We start from the raw sequence: 18280 nt of genomic DNA, 5'->3' as shown, positions 1-18280 counted from the left end.
GCAGGCAACACTGAGGTGAAAGAGGAGGGGAGGAAGCTGAATTTTGGAGTGTTGGTGGTCTTATCTTTCATTGTGAGTTGGATGAGGGCTCCATTATTTATTATTATATTATTATTTCATTAGCTCTAAGAGGGTTTTCTCCCTCTCCTTCTTATCCTCAGCACAATCCTCTGAGGTAAGTTGGGGTGAGAGTTGGTGACTGGTCTAAGGCTTCCCAGTGAGCTTTATGGATGAGTAGGGATTTGAACTCCCAGTTCCTAGTCTACCATACTGACACTGGTTTTCTCTCTCTTTCTCTGTATTTTTACCAAAAGAATTGAAAGTCTGGCACTGCCTCAAGTAGCAGTTTGATTGCTTGGAGCAGTTTAGTCACGCTCCTGTGACAGAATACCTCTGGCATCATGATGCCGTGTCATTTTTAGGAGCATTTATTCTTAGGAAGGGGGAGATCTCTGCCCCCATTGTTGCTATTGATAAAAAGGAAGAAAATATCTCAGTTGTTATCACATTTAAAGGTAACACCATTTCCTTCAAATGCCTGCCCCTGAAAGTTGCTGAATATTGCCCCCACTTTTCTGGGGGATAGATACATGGTTCTGTGAAAGTATTGTGGGGGATTATTTCAGAGCAGACTAATAGATTGGACTAAGGTTGCGCAACAAATCACTTTTATATATTATAGAAATGGTAGATAGCTATTGCTCCCATTTGTATATGTCATCGCATCAGTGGGATAGCAGAATGGGAGGGTGGTTATACCTTTACTGTATGCCTCTGAACACCAGGTGCTGGGAGTCACAAGTGTTGAGAGCAACATTGCCCTCAGGTACTGCTTGTGGTCTTCCTGTGGTTCTTCACTGTGAGAATAGGATGCTGGACTATGTGGGCCTTTTGCAAGATCAAGCATGGTGCTTCTTATGTCCTGGTGTAGAGGTTGTGGTGCATCAAATAATTTACAAGGATGATTTCTTAACCTTTAACAGTCATATCTTCACTATTTTAAAAATTCTATTTTCTTATAAGATTGCCTTCCCATAATTCTGTTTTCTGACCTTATCCAACTAGGTAACCTCAGTTCCAGGAATCAATGCCTATGGCAATGTATCAACAGTCCAGATAGGCAATGTTTCGGGATACATAGACACCCCAGATCCACCCACAATCATCAGCTATTTACCAGGACTTCTGTATAAATTTAGTTGCAGCTATCCCTTGGAATATCTGGTCAATAATACACAACTTGCTTCGTAAGTATGAGTATGATATTGCAAGAAGTGATGGTTCTGTGTGTCAGGAAGCCATTGCACTGTATTTATTATCATTTAGGAGTTGGCTGGAGCTTTGCATGGTGGATATGCCCTGTGAACATATCAGATTTCTGATGAAATGCATGGATTCTGGTCATTTCCCCCTCCATAATTAGAAGCGACATCCAATTTGAGAAGGAAGAGGATATAGAGAAGGAAAATAATGGCAAGAAGGAAAGTATTCCAGGGATTTGGTTTGCTATAGAATTAGCACAGCACTGAAGTCTCTGTGTTTCAGTGTTAGCTTTCATGATGAAAGTTCTTCTGCAATTCCTCTTAAAGATAGAGTGGTACTTGTACATAAGCAAAGAAATATTTACTTTCAATTCTTTTTGCACAGCAGTATATTAGTATATGTAACACAAGCAAATGCTATTTCTATGTACCGTATATCACAAGAAGTTATTTTCCCCTATCAATTTGCTTCTTAGCTAATTATTTGCCTGATCCATTGTTTCAGCAATGCCCATTGTTTCAAAGCTCTGACAGAGCTTCCACTATAAATTCCGATTTGTAGCAATTTATAAACACAAGAGGAGGGGGGAGGGAAATACTCTTGGTGGTGAATTCCAAAACCTGATTTTATAGTGAAATATGGAATTGCAAAAATAAAAAATAGATGATTCCATCAACAATTTTTTGCTTTCTAAATCTGTTCTAGATCATCAGCTGCTATATCTGTAAGAGAGAATAATGGCACATTTATTAGCACTTTGAATTTGCTCCTCTACAATGTAAGTATTAAAAAGTAGACGTTTCTTAAATAAAGCAATGGCTGCTCACCTGCCAGCTGGAGGGGAGTGGTGGCTGTGGCAGTGGAGCAATCTTCTAGGGGTGGACATCACTTCCTCCTCTGCTGGTGGCGCTGACTGCTGGGACTTGCCCACAGTTGCAGCCAATTGTGGGCAAGTTTGGGAGTGCTGTTTAGCGAGTGGACCAGAGGGAAAACTTCTTTCGTTTGGTCTGCTCTCTGGCTGTAAAAGCCAGCTACACCCTCTGCTAATGCACCTCCCATTGCTGGCTTATAGAATGCTATAAGTGGGACCAGCCCCCTCTATTTCATTCTCTCTCCCTCTGCATTTCCAGCCCATCCAAAAGAGTTGGCCAGAATGCCCACTAAGCATGTTCAATTCTCCCGTGGCTCTTTGGCGTTTTTCTCAGCTTAGAATCCTCCCCCTGCACTTCTCGAAATCTTGGAGTTCTCCCACAACTGCCTAGCCTTCCACTTGGGTATGGGCGGTACCATTTTGGCTATTTATACAATGGCGCTCACAGCCTTAGATAGGAAATATCGGAAATCATGCGTTAGATCCAGCCTAAGATAATTGCATTTGGGTCCCTTTGAAATGGAGGCTTAATTACCATGGATCGTAGTGGGAACTAAATTCAGCTCATCTAGTTTGACTGCATCCCTGGCTTGCAAGAGCAAATCTAGCAGTGAAAATTGTAACTTTAAAAGTTAATTATAATTTTTAATTATGATTTTATTAGTTACATAGCATCATCAGTGTACATGGCACCTTATATCATAATCCTGTGCATGTTTACTCAGCAGTAGCTCCCACTGAGTGCAAAGAGGCTTGATGCCTGAAAAGTCTGCAAGGGACTGCAGCCTCAGAGAGTTACACAGCAAAATTGGCAAGTCCCTGCTCTGAAGGAGCCTACAATTCTAAATAGACAATGGGAAACAACAGGGGGAGGGAGGACCCTTTGTTAGACAATTGCCTTTAACAAATATTCACACGTGCTCTAACAAGAATAGTTCAACTGGTACCTTGTGCCAGGAGTGGAACCAAACTGGTCCACACACACACCTGTACTGGTACCTTCCACTTCACAAGGAAGGACTTATTCTGGTCACCCTAACCATGTCTAGGTCATTGGTATGGTGTAAAATATAACCAGCAACTACTGTTGTGGAAGATGTAAGCAATTTCAATAGACTGATGCCAATGCTCTTTCTTTGTGGTTCTTTTGGACAGTGGGTGGGCTAAAATTTTAAGTACCTCCTCATGACTGCTGATTTTCTCTCTCTTCTTATTAGCATGGTAATCAGATTTGAATATATGTAATTGTGTAAACTTGTATTGCATAAACAGGGACATTGGAAAGGAAATTTAAAAGACTTTTACTGGCTTTTATTTATAACAGCAACACTAATCTTCCAACTGTTATTTTTGTGTTGATTAAAAATTTTATTCATCCATTCAAATGTCTGATTTAAAAATCAGCTTTCCGTTTCTCAGGCAGCATTTTAGTAAATTACAAATACATTTTTTTGGATTATTATTAATGTCATCATGGACCTGGGTTATAATTCATGCAGATGATTTAAAAGTCTGTGCTTTCAACTTGGGGTGTAATGAATGTGCTATAAATATCATAGCAGAATTTTTCCAATTGCGTTTAAATGAATTTCCTGTTTGCAAGTAAGTTTTGCTGTCTGACAGTTCAGAGATATGTTAGACTGGAGATGATATTACTTCCACTTTTAAAAATACTGTGGGTTTTTTGTAAGAAAGTAGAAAGTTTCTTAAAACTTTAGGAACAAAAAACCTTGTATTTATGGTATAGGGGATTTTGCTTCAGAAAAGTTGTTAAAATGTTCTTCTTAGAACACATGAGAATACGTCATATGGGGCCAATCAACATTCCAATCTTGCCCAATAAACACTCCATTTTACAATTTTGCTTTCGTAAATCATCCTGTAAATAATATCTTGGAGTGATTTCTAAAAGCAGTTTAAGAATAGTCATAGGAGCATCTTCATCTATGGCAGGCATCCCCAAACCGCGGCCCTCCAGATGTTTTGGCCTACAACTCGCATGATCCCTAGCTAACAGGACCAGTGGTCAGGGATGATGGGAATTGTAGTCCAAAACATCTGGAGGGCCGAAGTTTGGGGGTGCATGATCTATGGTGTGAAGCCAGATTTGCATCTTTTTGTTATAGAAATATGTTCCAACAAGTGAATGCTGGATTGTTGAGTTACTGCCTGTGTCAAAGAGGTATGTTAGCCATCAGTCTTGCTGTTATCCCATGCCTTGTACATCTGGTGGGCTGTCACCCTTCAAAGAACTACATATGTATTCTGCTACCTTCACTTAAAATAAAACCACAAGATTATTTAATTATTTTTGCCAAATTGCTCCAGAGAATGCATGTGGTGCCAATAGGTGCTCAGCAGATCTATCTTTTCTTCAGCTCAAACTGAACCACACTGAAAACCTACAGAATCATCCCACAGAGAGCAAGGATAGAACTCTACGTGCATGAGTAAAATCATTGTTGGATTGATATATAAGATATCAAGGCATGAATCGCCGTGGACAGGACTTCTGTGCCTTTAATTGCCCTGCTCTCTTTTGAGTCTGGAAACCTTAAAGAGAAACCAGCAGACCCTTTGCTTGGAAATTAAACAAAGGGTCTGCTGGTTTCTCTTTAAGGTTTCCAGACTCAAAAGAGAGCAGGGTAATTAAAGGCACATAAGTCCTGTCCACTATTGAGTCTGGCAACCCTAGTTCCTGCACGATTTTGAATCTTGAAGGAGCCAGCAATGGGAAATGGAGCTTACGAATAACTCTACTTACGAATGTTTCTACTTACGAATGGAGCTCCGTCCGCCATCTTGGATGCGGTTTAGATAGGATTTTTTCTACTTACGAATTTTTAGATAGGGTTGCTTTGACTTACAAATTTTTTCTCCCAATGCATTCCTATGGGATTCAAGTTACATTTTTTTTTTGACTTACGAATGTGCATTCGGAACGCATTAAATTCATAAGTAGAGGTACCACTGTATTGAAATAAGATTCAACTTCCAGTTTAGTTGGCTTTTGCATGTGGAAAAGAGAGGGAACCATCTTGTTGTTTGCATCAGGTAGCAGAAGGTCTTGAACTGGTCCTGCATTATGAATTAGGATGCATGACTTGGGCTGTGTGTGTGTGTGTGTGTGTGTGTGTGTGTGTGTCCAAGCTTAAAGGTCCAGCTCTGGATGAGTGGATGAATTGATTTCCCTCCTGCTGGGATTTCCACTGAATTCATACATCTGCATTAAGTCTGCCATTGGCTTTATTGAGATTTCTTGGTGAGCAAGATATGCTCATGAGTAAGGCTTTTGTTGGGGTCAAGACCTTGCTCTGTGAGGACAGCAGTTAATTAAGCATGAATATGAAGCATATTCATTTCCATACATTTAAAATTTAATATACTCAAGTCAAACTGTGCTGTGTGTGCATAATGAATTGAGGTACAATTCTTCACCATTACCAGAGGGTGACTTAAATACTTCTAGAGAAGAGCGCAGTCTGAGGAAGAAATGCTAAAACTGTTGTTTAATTCACTTCATTATCCACAACTTTCTTTTTGCTAACAAATCATTAGTGGTGTAAATTAATAATGCAAGCGTCATTATTATATATGTACTTTAATTAACATTTGACCATTTTTATACAACAGAATGTGATCAAAATCTGAATCAAACATACAGAAAATAAAGCCGAGGCAGAAAAACTCTACTAGGAGGAAATAATAAGGTGATATTTTGGCCCATGGAGGCAGAAGGAAACTGTAGGCAGTGAAATTAAGGTTCACATCAAAGGTTTGACTAAAGGGCTATATTCAGTTTTTAGTAGAGTACAAAGGATGCCATGCAAAACCAAGACCTCATTGTTGCCTCAGCTTAGGCCATGACTGAGGAACTTGTGTCTGACCCTATAGATGCTGTTGGACTCCAACTCCCTTCAGCCTGAGTCAGATGGCTTATGACACGGGTGTCAAACACAAGGCCCGGGGGCCAAATCCGGCCCGCCAGACCTCGTCATGTGGCCCGCCGAGCGCCCCAGCCAACGGGACCCAGCAGTGGGACCTTGCTGCTGAAGCGCCGCGCCGACAAAGCGCCGACAAACAGCTGGGGCCGGGGAAATGCTTTTTGCCCCCGGGTCCCTTCGCGCTCTTTTCTGGCGCTGAATCAAGGTGCAGACCCCCCCTTTCCCTTTCTTTCTTCCTCTCTCTCGTTCTTATTCTTTCTTTCCCTCTCCTTCCTTCCTTCTTTATCTCTGTCTTCTCTCCCTCTTTCTTTTTCTTTCCTTCTTTATTCCTTCTTTCCTACTCTTCTTTCTCTCACCTCTTTCCTTCCTCTCTCCCTCCTGCTCCCTCCCTCCTTCCTTCCTTCCTTCCTTCCGTCCTTCCGTCCTTCCATCCTTCCGTCCTTCCGTCCTTCCGTCCTTCCCATATTTCTTCCTCTCCCTCATTCTTATTCTTTCTTTCCCTCTCTACTTCCTTCCTTCTTTCTCCCTTTCCGTCTTTTCTCCCTCTTTCTTTTTCTTTCCTTCTTTATTCCCTTCCTTATTTCCTACTCTTCTTTCTCTCCCCTCTTTCCTTCCTTCCTCTCTCCCTCCCACTCCCTCTTTCCTTCCTTCCTTCCTTCCTTCCTTCCTTCCTTCCTTCCTCTCCCTCATTCTTATTCTTTCTTTCCCTCTCTACTTCCTTCCTTCTTTCTCCCTTTCCATCTTCTCTCCCTCTTTCTTTTTCTTTCCTTCTCTCCCCTCTTTCCTTCCTCTCTCCCTCCTGCTCCCTCTTTTCTTCCTTCCTTCCTTCCTTCCTTCCTTCCTTCCTTCCTTCCTTCCTTCCTTCCCAACTTTCTTCCTCTCCCTCATTCTTATTCTTTCTTTCCCTCTACCTCCTTCCTTCTTTCTCCCTTTCCGTCTTCTCTCCCTCTTTCTTTTTCTTTCCTTCTTTATTCTCTTCCTTATTTCCTACTCTTCTTTCTCTCCCCTCTTTCCTTCCTTCCTTCCTTCCTTCCTTCCTCTCTCCCTCCCACTCCCTCTTTCCTTCCTTCCTTCCTTCCTTCCTTCCTTCCTTCCTTCCTTCCTTCCTTCCTTCCTTCCTTCTTCCCCTCCCTCTCCCTCTCCCTCTCCTCAGAAACATAGGATGCTGCTTTATACTTCTGGCCCTTAAACCCTGGAACCAGGAGAGCAGCTCCAGTGAGTCAACCTCAGCCAGTCCCTTTGGTGAAGGGTGGTGGCTCACTGGCAGAACATCTGTCCTGCATGCAGAAGGACCCCAGCATCTCCAGGTACTAGTAGCTCTGCAAAGGTCCTGCATGAAACCCTAGCGAGCCTCCACCACCCAGTGCAGTTACCAAAAATCATTTTTCAATAAATTGTACAATAATTGTACATTTGAATATCTACTTGCCATTATTCTGACTATGTTTCTGCTTTCAGAGCTAGTTATTACTTAGGTAACGGTAAAGGTAAAGGGACCCCTGACCATTAGGTCCAGTCGTGACCGACTCTGGGGTTGCGCGCTCATCTCGCATTATTGGCCGAGGGAGCCAGCATATAGCTTCCAGGTCATGTGGCCAGCATGACAAAGCCTCTTCTGGCAAACCAGAGCAGCACATGGAAACGCCGTTTACCTTCCCGCTGTAGCATGCTGGCCACATGACCTGGAAGCTATACGCCGGCTCCCTCGGCCAATAATGCGAGATGAGCGCGCAACCCCAGAGTCGGTCACGACTGGACCTAATGGTCAGGGGTCCCTTTACCTTTACCTTTTTACTTGCATTTTGACGTGCTTTCAAACTGCTAGGTTGGCAGGAGCTGGGACCAAGCAATGGGAGCTCACCCCGTCACAGGGATTCGAACCGCCAACCTTCTGATCAGCAAGCCCTAGGCTCAGTGGTTTAACCACAGCGCCACCTGGGTCTCAGTTATTACTTACATTATTACAAAAAACAGTAATAATTGAATGCAGTGACAATAATTTATGATAATCAAGAGTGGACACATAGTCCTACGGATAAAACCGGCCCTTTGAGGGTGACCAAACTGCTGATGCGGCCCCCGATGAATTTGAGTTTGACACCCCTGGCTTATGACAAGGGGTGATGGGAACAGGATCCCAAAGCATCTGAAGAACCACAGGTTCCCCACCATTGGTGTCTAGGATTGCAATCTTGAGTTGCAATTTCTAGGCACATTAACATACAGACTCAGTGAGACTGGTTCTCAGGTACTTGTGATAGGACTGCATTGATAGTTCCATTGGATTCTGGTAGGTAGCCGTGTTGGTCTGACGCAGTTGAAATGAATCAAAAAACTAAAAAATGGTCCAGTAGCACCTTAGAGACCAACTAAGTTTGTTCTGGGTATAAGCTTTCGTGTGCATGCACATTGGAGTCGTTTGTGAGTGAGCTTGTTTTCCAACCAACTTCATTTCTTAAGGTACACAAACCATGAGCATTAGTGATGTTGGGTGGGGATTGATGGGAGTTGATTTCCAACAACATCTGGAGGGTTACAGGCTGCCCACCATCGCTATGCTCCTTTACTTGGTAATATATATTTTTGGACTTAGCGGGTATTACTTCTGTGTTTAGGGTGTCACTATAAGTTTAATAACTGTGTGCTTCTCAATGGGATTGTAGTATCTAATTATTTTAGGCTTCCTCTTGAATCCTAACTAATGGCAATGGCAGTGGGTTCTGGGGAAATTATTTTGGATAGCTGCAAAAGAGGGAATAATAGGATTAAATTTACTACTACCAGCCAAAAGACTGTAGGGTCATCTTTCTAATATTAACTAGAACTCTTTGGCAGATTTTATTTTTTACAAAATGCTGCTAAATTGGATAGAGGGATTATTTCCATGTTAATGTGTTCCACCACTTGGTTTATAGATTCTATATGACACATTTAATGATTTTGTTTTTCTATTCACATATCATGGCTAGTATTTGATTTAGTTTCTTTGCAAATTGTCTGGCACGGCTTGCTGTTGCCACATATCTTTCCACTAGATATGATCTCGATATATACTGACATCCTTTGCCTCCCGTAATCTACAGCATTATTAAACACAGTTCACTCTAAGTGCATTTGGTCATGTTGAATTATGTCTGAGTGCTGATCCACTTTTATGTGGTTCCCGATACATAAAGTGAAGCAGTGAAAGGTGAAGCCATTCTCATGCACAAGTCCCACTCATTATTTAAATGATCCCAAGGAAGGAGATCGTTTCTGATGTATCAGGTCTAAACTAAGCAATCAGTGGCAAGCTTAGCAAATCTAGGTTAGCACTTCTCTACTGCAAAGGGGGCAGAAGAGATGTGGAAAGGCAGGGTTGTTCAGCTCCCCCCTGCCTACTGTTCCACTCTGTCACCCAGTACACCTCCTTGAGACACATTGTTTCCAGATCTGTGTTTGCTTTCTTAAGTGGGGAAAAGAAAGGAAAAGTAGAGAAAAGAGTTTTGGGGAGGAAAGTCATAGAAGGGAAGGATGGATCAAGTACTCCCCTCCCCCCTATTCCTGTGACTGTAACCTGTTTTAACTGATCTAAATTCCAAATCTTAAACTGTTGTAACCTGCCCTAGGGCCTGCTGGTAAAGGGCAGGAAGTAAATTCACTACTAGTACCTCTATTACTACTGTCTTCTTGTTAATTGGTCCCATTCTCATGACTATGGAAGTGAAAAGTGGTAGCTTGGGTCACCAGACCTGCGTTTGCTACCAATATCCAATAAATAATGCAATGAGGATTTAAGGATATCTGCCTTGAAGCAATGCTTTCCAAGATTGCAAACTGTTTCACTGTTACCTGATCCTTTCAGTGAGAAATGTTCTACACACATACCCGAGACTAAATATTGAGTCTGGTAGCCTCACCAGCTGACTGCAAGCACTTCTATGTTATATAGGATCATACTGTTGGTGTGTGATAAGAACTGTTTGCTTTTCCAGGACTCCACCTACAGAGAGCAGCTGATTATCCCCAGTACAGGGTTACCGTTGAAAACAAAAGTTTTTGCAGCTGTTAGAGCAACAAACCTTGATGGCAGGTATGGTAAATGACATGTCTCTCCCACTCCCACCCCCCACAACAAAATCTGTGGTCCTAGAAACACAAGCTCCTTGGCAGAAGTGACTCTTCATGTGGAGTGAAGCCAATACATCAGCTTCCTGGCAGGTGAGTCGCTGTTGCTTAGGAGAGGTAAAAGGTTAAAAAAGAGAGAGAAAAGGTAAAGGACCCCTGGACCATTAAGTCCAGTCAAAGGTGACTATGGGGTATGGTGCTCATCTCGCTGTTCAGGCTGAGGGAGCTGACATTTGTCCACAAACAGCTTTCCAGGTCATGTGGCCAGCATGACTAAACCACTTTTGGCACACGGAAGACCGTGATGGAAGCCATTTATCTTCTGGCCGCAGTGGTACCTATTTATTTACTTGCACTGGTGTGCGTTTGAACTGCTAGGTTGCCAGAAGCTGGGACAGAACAACAGGAGCTCACCCTGCCGTGGGGATTCGAACCACCGACCTTCCGATCAGCAAGCCCAAGAGGCTCAGTGGTTTAGACCACAGTGCCACCTGCCCCCTTACACCTTTATCTTAGGAGAGGGTGGTGCAGTGCAAAAGCACTGGTGGAGCCAATCTGGCATGCCTGGCAGTGTGCTTGTACCGAGCCAGCCTCCTTGACACCTCGCCCTCCTCCTCCTCCTCTCCCACAAAACAAGCAACAGCAAGCTACTTCTGGGAAGCTAGCCTAGCAGCTCTGCCCTAGCTTGCAAGCTGCTTCTGCTCCCTGGGATACAAGGAGGCATGGATATATGTAGCTGTCTTACAGTAGGCTAGACCATCACTCTTGGTGTTGTCTATTCTATCTGGCAGCAGCACCCCAGGGTTTCAGATACAGATGGACTTATCTGTCCATTTTGGTTCCTCTCGTTTTCTCATTTTTCCAAACTTAAATCCACCTCTCCTCATTTCCACAGAAAGTTGTTGTTTTTCAAAAAAAATCACCATGAAAATTCACCAACATTTAGATACACATTTCTCCTAAAAATACGGTACAATTCTGTTCACAGTTTTAACAAATATATACATTCTGCAAACAATTTCTCCAAATATAATGCCTAGAGACAACAACAACAACAACAATAACAACAGCAACAACTTATTTATATCCTGCCCATCTGGCTGGGTTTCCCCAGTGACTCTGGGCGGCTCCCAACAGAATATTAAAAACATCATAAAACATCAAACATAAAAAACTTCCCTAAACAGGGCTGCCTTCAGATGTCTTCTAAAAGTCAGATAGTTTGTTTATTTCTTTGACATCTGATGAGAGGGCATTCTACAGGGCAGGCGCCACTACTGAGAAGGCCCTCTGCCTGGTTCCCTGCAGGTAGGGCTTGCTGAATACTCCAGCTAAGTTGCAGAATGTCAATGGTAGTTACACCTGAGTGAAACAAGTTCTTTTCTCTTTCCTTGAGCACAAGATGTAGCAGCCTCAATTTATAAAAGAGGCAAATGTGGTTTCTGGCTAAATAATAATAATAATAATAATGATCTCATGAAGTCTGAAGTAGCCAATGAAATGATAGCAAATCAGTAGCACTTCATAACTTCATGACTGTAATAGCTGTACCATTTCCTAGGTGAGCCTATAGCTTCACATTAGCTATGTTGTACTCATTGTTCAGTAATTTGTTGCAGTTAAGGCACCAGGATGTTGCTCATTTTTTGAATCATAGTGGAAGATAGAGGCATATTATCAGCCAGCACTTTCAATGCATGTATATATATGTATATGCTGAATCTCAAGAAATGCTTAGCAGTTAATTATCTTTCATTGCACAGATGGAATGTTTTGATGGACTACTGCTATACTACTCCATCTGGAAATCCAAATGATGATCTGCGATATGATCTCTTCTTTAGGTAGATTTTCTTCTTCTTCTTCTTCTAAATATAGTGTTTGTCAACCACACTGTTAAAACGGATTAATATAAAATATATTATTTTTAAATAATTAATTAAGTTCACACACACACACACACACACACACACACACACACATATATATATATATATATATATATATATATTCATGCGTAACGTTACTAAAGTGGTGAAATAAATATTGGCTCGCGTCATAAGAAACCCTATAAGAAGAACTGAACCCTAAGAAATAACTGCATAAATATTCATGTAAATAATGGCTATCATTAGCAGGTATCAACTGAGCCTATTCTACCCAACATGCTTGTTTCAATATATGCACACTAAATATATAGCCCTAAGTGTGTTTACAGGAGCCTACACAAATGACCAAAATGCCCTGGAGTAGCCTGGTGATCAGTAGGGTGATACTGTTCACCAAGCTACAGCAGGGTGCCTCACATGTCATCAGCAATGTGATAGTTTCAAAAAGAGCATTTACCGTGATGCTGATCTGCTTGGCAGGGAATGATATATAACTCGCTTTCATATGTTGGGCTGTTTCATCCAATTCTGTGAAACTATAGAGGAATATAGCACAAGTTCGGCCCTCATTTCCACACTACAGTATTTGCAAACAGTCATATCCTGGAAGCAAATAACAAGGAAATGAGCAGTAAGCTTGCACTATATTCCACTAATGTGAAAGTTCAAAAATAATATGGAACTTAACATTAGGGACAAGACATGAAAATGGAATAAACTGCCATGGGAATGCAGCCTGGCACTCCAACTTTACACCATGCTTTGCATGTAAACATGGCTAGCAGGAGCTAATGAAAAGATGAGGATGACTAGTTGAACAGATCTTCTTTTGAGCTAAGTATGAGCTGCAGTGCCAAAGCAAATGGTCTAATATGACAAGGATAAAGCATGTGTCAACTGTACATTACAATCAAGAAATGGGCTGCAAATGTAATTTTAAAAAAATACGGTTTTCAAAAGTTGAGCCAATGTATTTAATTTATGTTTAGTTCATTAATATTTTTCTTCCATCACAAAGCTCAAGGAGTTGTACATGGGTTCCAGGTGATCTATGCAAGCATTGGCCAGAAACAGATTTTTTCTGGTGGCTGCACATCATGGGCCCTTAGACCAGGCAGCCCCAAACTTTGGCCCTCCAGATATTTTGGACTACAATTCCCATCTTCCCCGACCACTGGTCCTGTTAGCTAGGGATCATGGGAGTTGTAGGCCAAAACATCGGGAGGGCCGCAGTTTGGGGATGCCTGCCTTAGACCATAGCTATCAAGTTGTCCCCCTTTTAAAGGGAAATTCCCTTATGCTGAATAGGCTTCCTTGTGAGAAAAGGGAAAACTTGACAGCTATGCCTTAGACCATGTCATGGGTTGGAGCTCCAAAGGTTTCTAGCACCATTCCCCCCCCCCCCATTTAGTAGTAGTCAGGATGCTTGAGTGTTTTTCTTTGAGACCCCAACCTCCTGGGAACCAGAAAACATCACTCCCGTTTCAATCTTTTCCTCCAGCTGCGACAAGGACCCTCAGACAACTATCATTGAAAATGGCAGGAGTCAAATGGGCCGGTTTTCTTTCGAGGTGTTCCGCTTCGTGAAGCACAAGAACCAGAAGATGTCCACAGTTTTTCTCCATTGTGTGACAAAGCTGTGCAGAGCGGATGATTGCCCCTTTCTTGCTCCTGTAGGTTTTGGAGTCTTTTGGTAATGCTGCAATTGGAACAAAACTCGGAATGTTTTGCACAGTGTAAAGACAAGTGATTAAAACAAAACAAGCCATTGACTGTCATCCGTAACATATTAAAGCAATTGTCTCTTAGAGATGCGTTTTAAATATGGAGGCTGGGATATAATCAGCTCAAGCAGTAGTTAACTTACCATGCTAAGGCAATCTCCTCACTGCCAATGTATGGCAGAAAGGGCAGATTTGTTATGAATGATCAGGTTCACATTGTCAAGCAATCATGTAACAGCTGAAATTATAATGCAAGGAATATGTAGAGCAGGCATGTCAAACCTGCGGCCCTCCAGATGTTTTGGACTACAACTCCCATGATCCCTAGCTAGCAGGACCAGTGGTTGGGGAAGATGGGAATTGTAGTCCAAAACATCTGGAGGGTCGCAAGTTTGACATGCCTGATGTAGAGGGAATCGTAGTAAAGGACAAGTTCACTTTCCCACCAAGCTTGTAATGAGCAGAGCTTTTATCTAGAACAAGATCTACTGATGAGGGGGATGCAGAAATTACATACAATAACCTGATGAATCACATCAAATGTCATACCCATTTATTTTACTTATGTCCTTGTATTTATTTCCCACCTCCGCCCACCCCCCAAGCAGCTCAAGGTGATATACAAGAGTTCCCTGCTCTACATTTAATCCCCACAGCAACCCCGTGAGCTAAGCTAGACTGAGAGGCAGTGACTGGCTCTACGACCACCCAGTGAGCTTCATGGCTGAGTGGGGATTCAAATCCTGGCCTCCCAGATCTTAGTCTGACACTCTAACCATTACAACACACTGAGTTTATCCAGAGATCAGTAAGTGGAACTGATTGATTGATTCCCATTTGTCCCCTGTGCCATTCTGACACCCTCTGAAAACCTCCTGTGGTTTGGGGAACACAAAAGCATTGAAGCTGGCACAGGAGTCTTCAGGGAGAAGGGGTTCAAAGCACCTGTGTTTGCAGAAGGGCACTGCTGGAGCCAAGCCATAGTATTCTAGATATTATATTTCCACTGTTGGAGATGGTAACTTTTTGCATACCAGTTGCTGGAAACCACAGCAAGGGTGAGTGCTACTGTGCTTAAGTTCTGCTTCTGGGCTTCCTGTAAGCCACTGTAAGAGCAGGACACCCATGTAGATGGGCCACTGGTCTGATCTCGCAGATTCTTCTTATGTTCTCATATCAAATAAACCCAGTCCTGAATATATAAGGAAACAAAGAGGCATGGACAAGACTGCACTCTCTTTCAGGAGTTGCAACAAAAGATTGCGCGCAACAAAGTTAAGAAGTTCATAGTTTCTTTTCCAATACAGTCGTAACTTGACTCCCGAATGCCCTGGAAGTTGAACATTTTGGCTCCCAAATGCCGCAAACCCGGAAGTGAGTGTTCCGGTTTGCAAATGTTCTTTGGAACCTGAACGTCCAACGGGGCTTCTGCGGCTTCCGAAGCTTGTGCTTTGGTTTCTGAACATTTTGGAAGTCAAAAGGACTTCTGGAACAGATTCTGTTCGACTTCCAAGGTATGACTGTAGAAAAATGTTCGATACAGGAGGAATGTAGTTCTCTGTCCACTGAAATCATGATTGTTTTCATTGCCCCTCCAGATCTGCAGTAACAGGAAAAAAAGAGATGCAGCAAAGATAACCACTTGGAGCCCTCAGAGTACTTCTGGAAGCGCTGTAATCTCAGCTGGCCCCATCATTACTAGAACTGGTAGGAGTGATCATATCATTGCATGATTTCAAAAACACAACCATTTTTCTGTTTAAGGATAATTTTCAGTGAGTGACATCTAATTAAGTCCTACTCATAATTTTGGTCTTGCTACTGAATCTTGACAGTTTACCTAGTTCTGCTCAAAATGCAAAGAATTCTTGTTTATTTATATGCATCATTATACATATAATATTGCACACTTGAAGTAACTAGCATGTATGCAGATGCTTGCAACAATGCATATACTGTAACTGCATAAAAATATGTGGGTATTCCATTCAGTGCCTCTGATTCAGAGCCCCCCAATAAGGTCAGCTTGCTCTGGATCAACTTGGAATCCACCTGCCCTATCCTGAATCCAGTGCCAAATTAGTTTTGGGGAGGGGCTAATGTTTAATTAGTTTTTTAAAACCCAACTAATTAAACCGACCAAGAGGGTCTGTTTTGCAGGACGCTCCTTCCTAAGTGGCTTCTCTATGGGGAAGGCATATTTGTGAGCACCCTGCGCCATGCATGGAGGCACCAATCCTATACGGTGCTACTTCACAAGCAGCTTTCCTGCAGGGCTTTCTTGCATCCCGCAACATCATTGTCTCTGCTCAGCACTCATCCTGTGGGGTGAGGTGTTAAGCAGGAAGGAGAATCAGTCGGCATTGGGCTTCTACCTTTGACTGGGAATATACAGCCAGCAGTCACATAGGCCTCTGCCTTTCTTGTGGGTTTTCCTGCCCGATGTCTGAACCTCCTTCCTGCCTGATTCCCGACAGCCTCAGATTCCTCAGAGCCACCCAACCCAACCTGTGGCTATTTCATCCCCACTTGACTGATCTTGCCCTGGATCCCTTCATATGGCCTCAATTTGGCTTGGGCCTCAGCCAAATCTGATGTGCAGCCCAAGTGTTCATGCCCTTATGCAATTATGCTGCAGAAATAAAGTACAACATAAGCCTGACTCTTTTACATGTATTATGGGTATGATATCTATAATTTTGCAATATAAATTTACATATAATTAGGCTTTTAAAACACAACAACTGTGCATGAATGGCTCAGACATAGCAAGCACTCAGTGCAAGAGGCTGTCTGGTGTAAGCAAAATTTGTTTGAGTTATAACTGTCCAATTCTGTTTATATGTTTGGAACACATGTACCCTCTACCCCAAATGTGAATAACTGTTTATAATCTCTTAGCAATCCTTAAAGTATGCAGCACAGCACTGATAATATGTCCTAGTAAATTCAATGGGACTTACTTCCAGGTAAATGTATGAGCAGAAAGATGTTCACATAATATCATTACATTTACAACTTACCTTTTTTTATATTTTTGTACAGATGAGACCCCAACTAACAATTCACAGCTTGGTAAGTTGTACCAATAAGAGTAAACAACCTTTATTGTTATTGTTTTAAAGGAGCATTTGAATGTTACACTAATGACTAGTGTCTGATATGTTGTGGTATTTTCATTGTTTAAAGACAGAACTGAATGGTAATTGTTAATTTCTTAGGACCAGTTTCTAAAAGCTTAACAAATTCTACCCTTAAAAAAAAGGTTTGACATTTAAAAAACTAGCTGTAATTCTTCTTACACTACTGCAGTGAGATATAGGTCCATATACTGTATATCACTGCCTGTCTTCCATATGAGATTTTGAGACAAATAATTACTTGAGAGTGTGGTTATACTACAGGTTACAGGTAGGTAGCCGTGTTGGTCTGGATCGAAGTAAAATAAAAAAATTCCTTCAGTAGCACCTTAAAGACCAACTAAGTTTTTATTTTGGTATGAGCTTTCGTGTGCATGCACACTTCTTCAGATACTACAGTGCTTAGATAGAAGGTGTTTAATAATCTGTCCAAAATTATGCATTTTATTTCCTGCTGATTACACTTCTGTGTATACACTATACCAGAAAGCACATTCAAATGATGTTCTTTCACTTAAATAATTGTGGGCAATGTAGTTTAGCCCTTCATAATTTAATTCCCAGCAACCCTTAAGAAACTACAGTGTCCAGAATTCTTTGAGGGGGGGGGATATGTTTTGAATGTGCTTTAAAGTTATAGTGTGCATGCAAGCTGCATCCCCATTCACACTTTCCTAGGTGTTGTAAGCACCATTGAAATCAGTGGAGCTTACTTTTGAGTGGATATGTGGACTCACACTTATCTCTCACACTGGAATCAATGGGACTTAAGTGTGAATTTAAGTCTCTTTGGTTGGATCAATTTCAGTGCTTGTAAAGTGATTCCCTAACACCTCCCTTTTCATTTCTTACTCCTTTGTAGGTAGTCCAAATGGATCTGCTTTCCAGCTGAATTCAGTCACCAGTGCTTTGATTTCAGGAGTAGTAATTTTAGGAATTATGAGCACAATTTTTTTCATATTCTCCCTCACCCTCCTCCACAGAAAGTGGTCCAGCAGTAGCCTAGTTTTGAATGGTGTGCGAAACCCAGTTTTCAACTAGAAGGAACAAATCATTTGGATTTTTTCTGTGGGCTTGCCATGAAATGTGTTCCCTTTTAAGCGTCACCAAGGCAGCATTCTGCTGCTTTCAAGTTCCAGCTATTCTTACTTATAGCCTTATAAATGCTATTGTATAGATAATAAGCAGTAAAGATAATGATTGTTCTTTTTTTCCATTCGTATATGTGCGTGACAAAGCTATTTGACATTTTGCCAATGGGATTATTGATAACCCAAACGTTTTTAAACCTCCAAGTGGGATCGTAAAGTTTAAAAATTGCTCAAGGCAGAAACCTTTCCCA

At 41.8% G+C, this 18280-nt stretch overlaps 1 protein-coding gene across 1 annotated transcript in view; it reads left to right on the top strand.

Moving 5' to 3' along the window:
- The window catches only part of ZPLD1 (zona pellucida like domain containing 1), a 29930-nt gene extending 11854 nt beyond the window's left edge, over positions 1 to 18076 (top strand). Inside the window, exons 3-10 of the mRNA XM_035116443.2 lie at positions 1066 to 1247; positions 1969 to 2041; positions 10053 to 10150; positions 11949 to 12029; positions 13576 to 13747; positions 15397 to 15505; positions 16844 to 16873; positions 17801 to 18076. Of these exons, the coding sequence (XP_034972334.2) occupies positions 1066 to 1247; positions 1969 to 2041; positions 10053 to 10150; positions 11949 to 12029; positions 13576 to 13747; positions 15397 to 15505; positions 16844 to 16873; positions 17801 to 17979 (924 nt within the window). The 3' untranslated portion in view covers positions 17980 to 18076. The remainder of the gene's footprint in view (positions 1 to 1065; positions 1248 to 1968; positions 2042 to 10052; positions 10151 to 11948; positions 12030 to 13575; positions 13748 to 15396; positions 15506 to 16843; positions 16874 to 17800) is intronic.
- Positions 18077 to 18280: the final 204 nt, after the last annotated feature.

The sequence above is a fragment of the Zootoca vivipara genome, chromosome 4, assembly GCF_963506605.1.
Source record: "Zootoca vivipara chromosome 4, rZooViv1.1, whole genome shotgun sequence".
Classification (NCBI taxonomy): Eukaryota; Metazoa; Chordata; class Lepidosauria; order Squamata; family Lacertidae; genus Zootoca; species Zootoca vivipara.
Note: the sequence above shows the minus strand (reverse complement) of the source record. Positions and strands in the feature narration are given on the sequence as shown.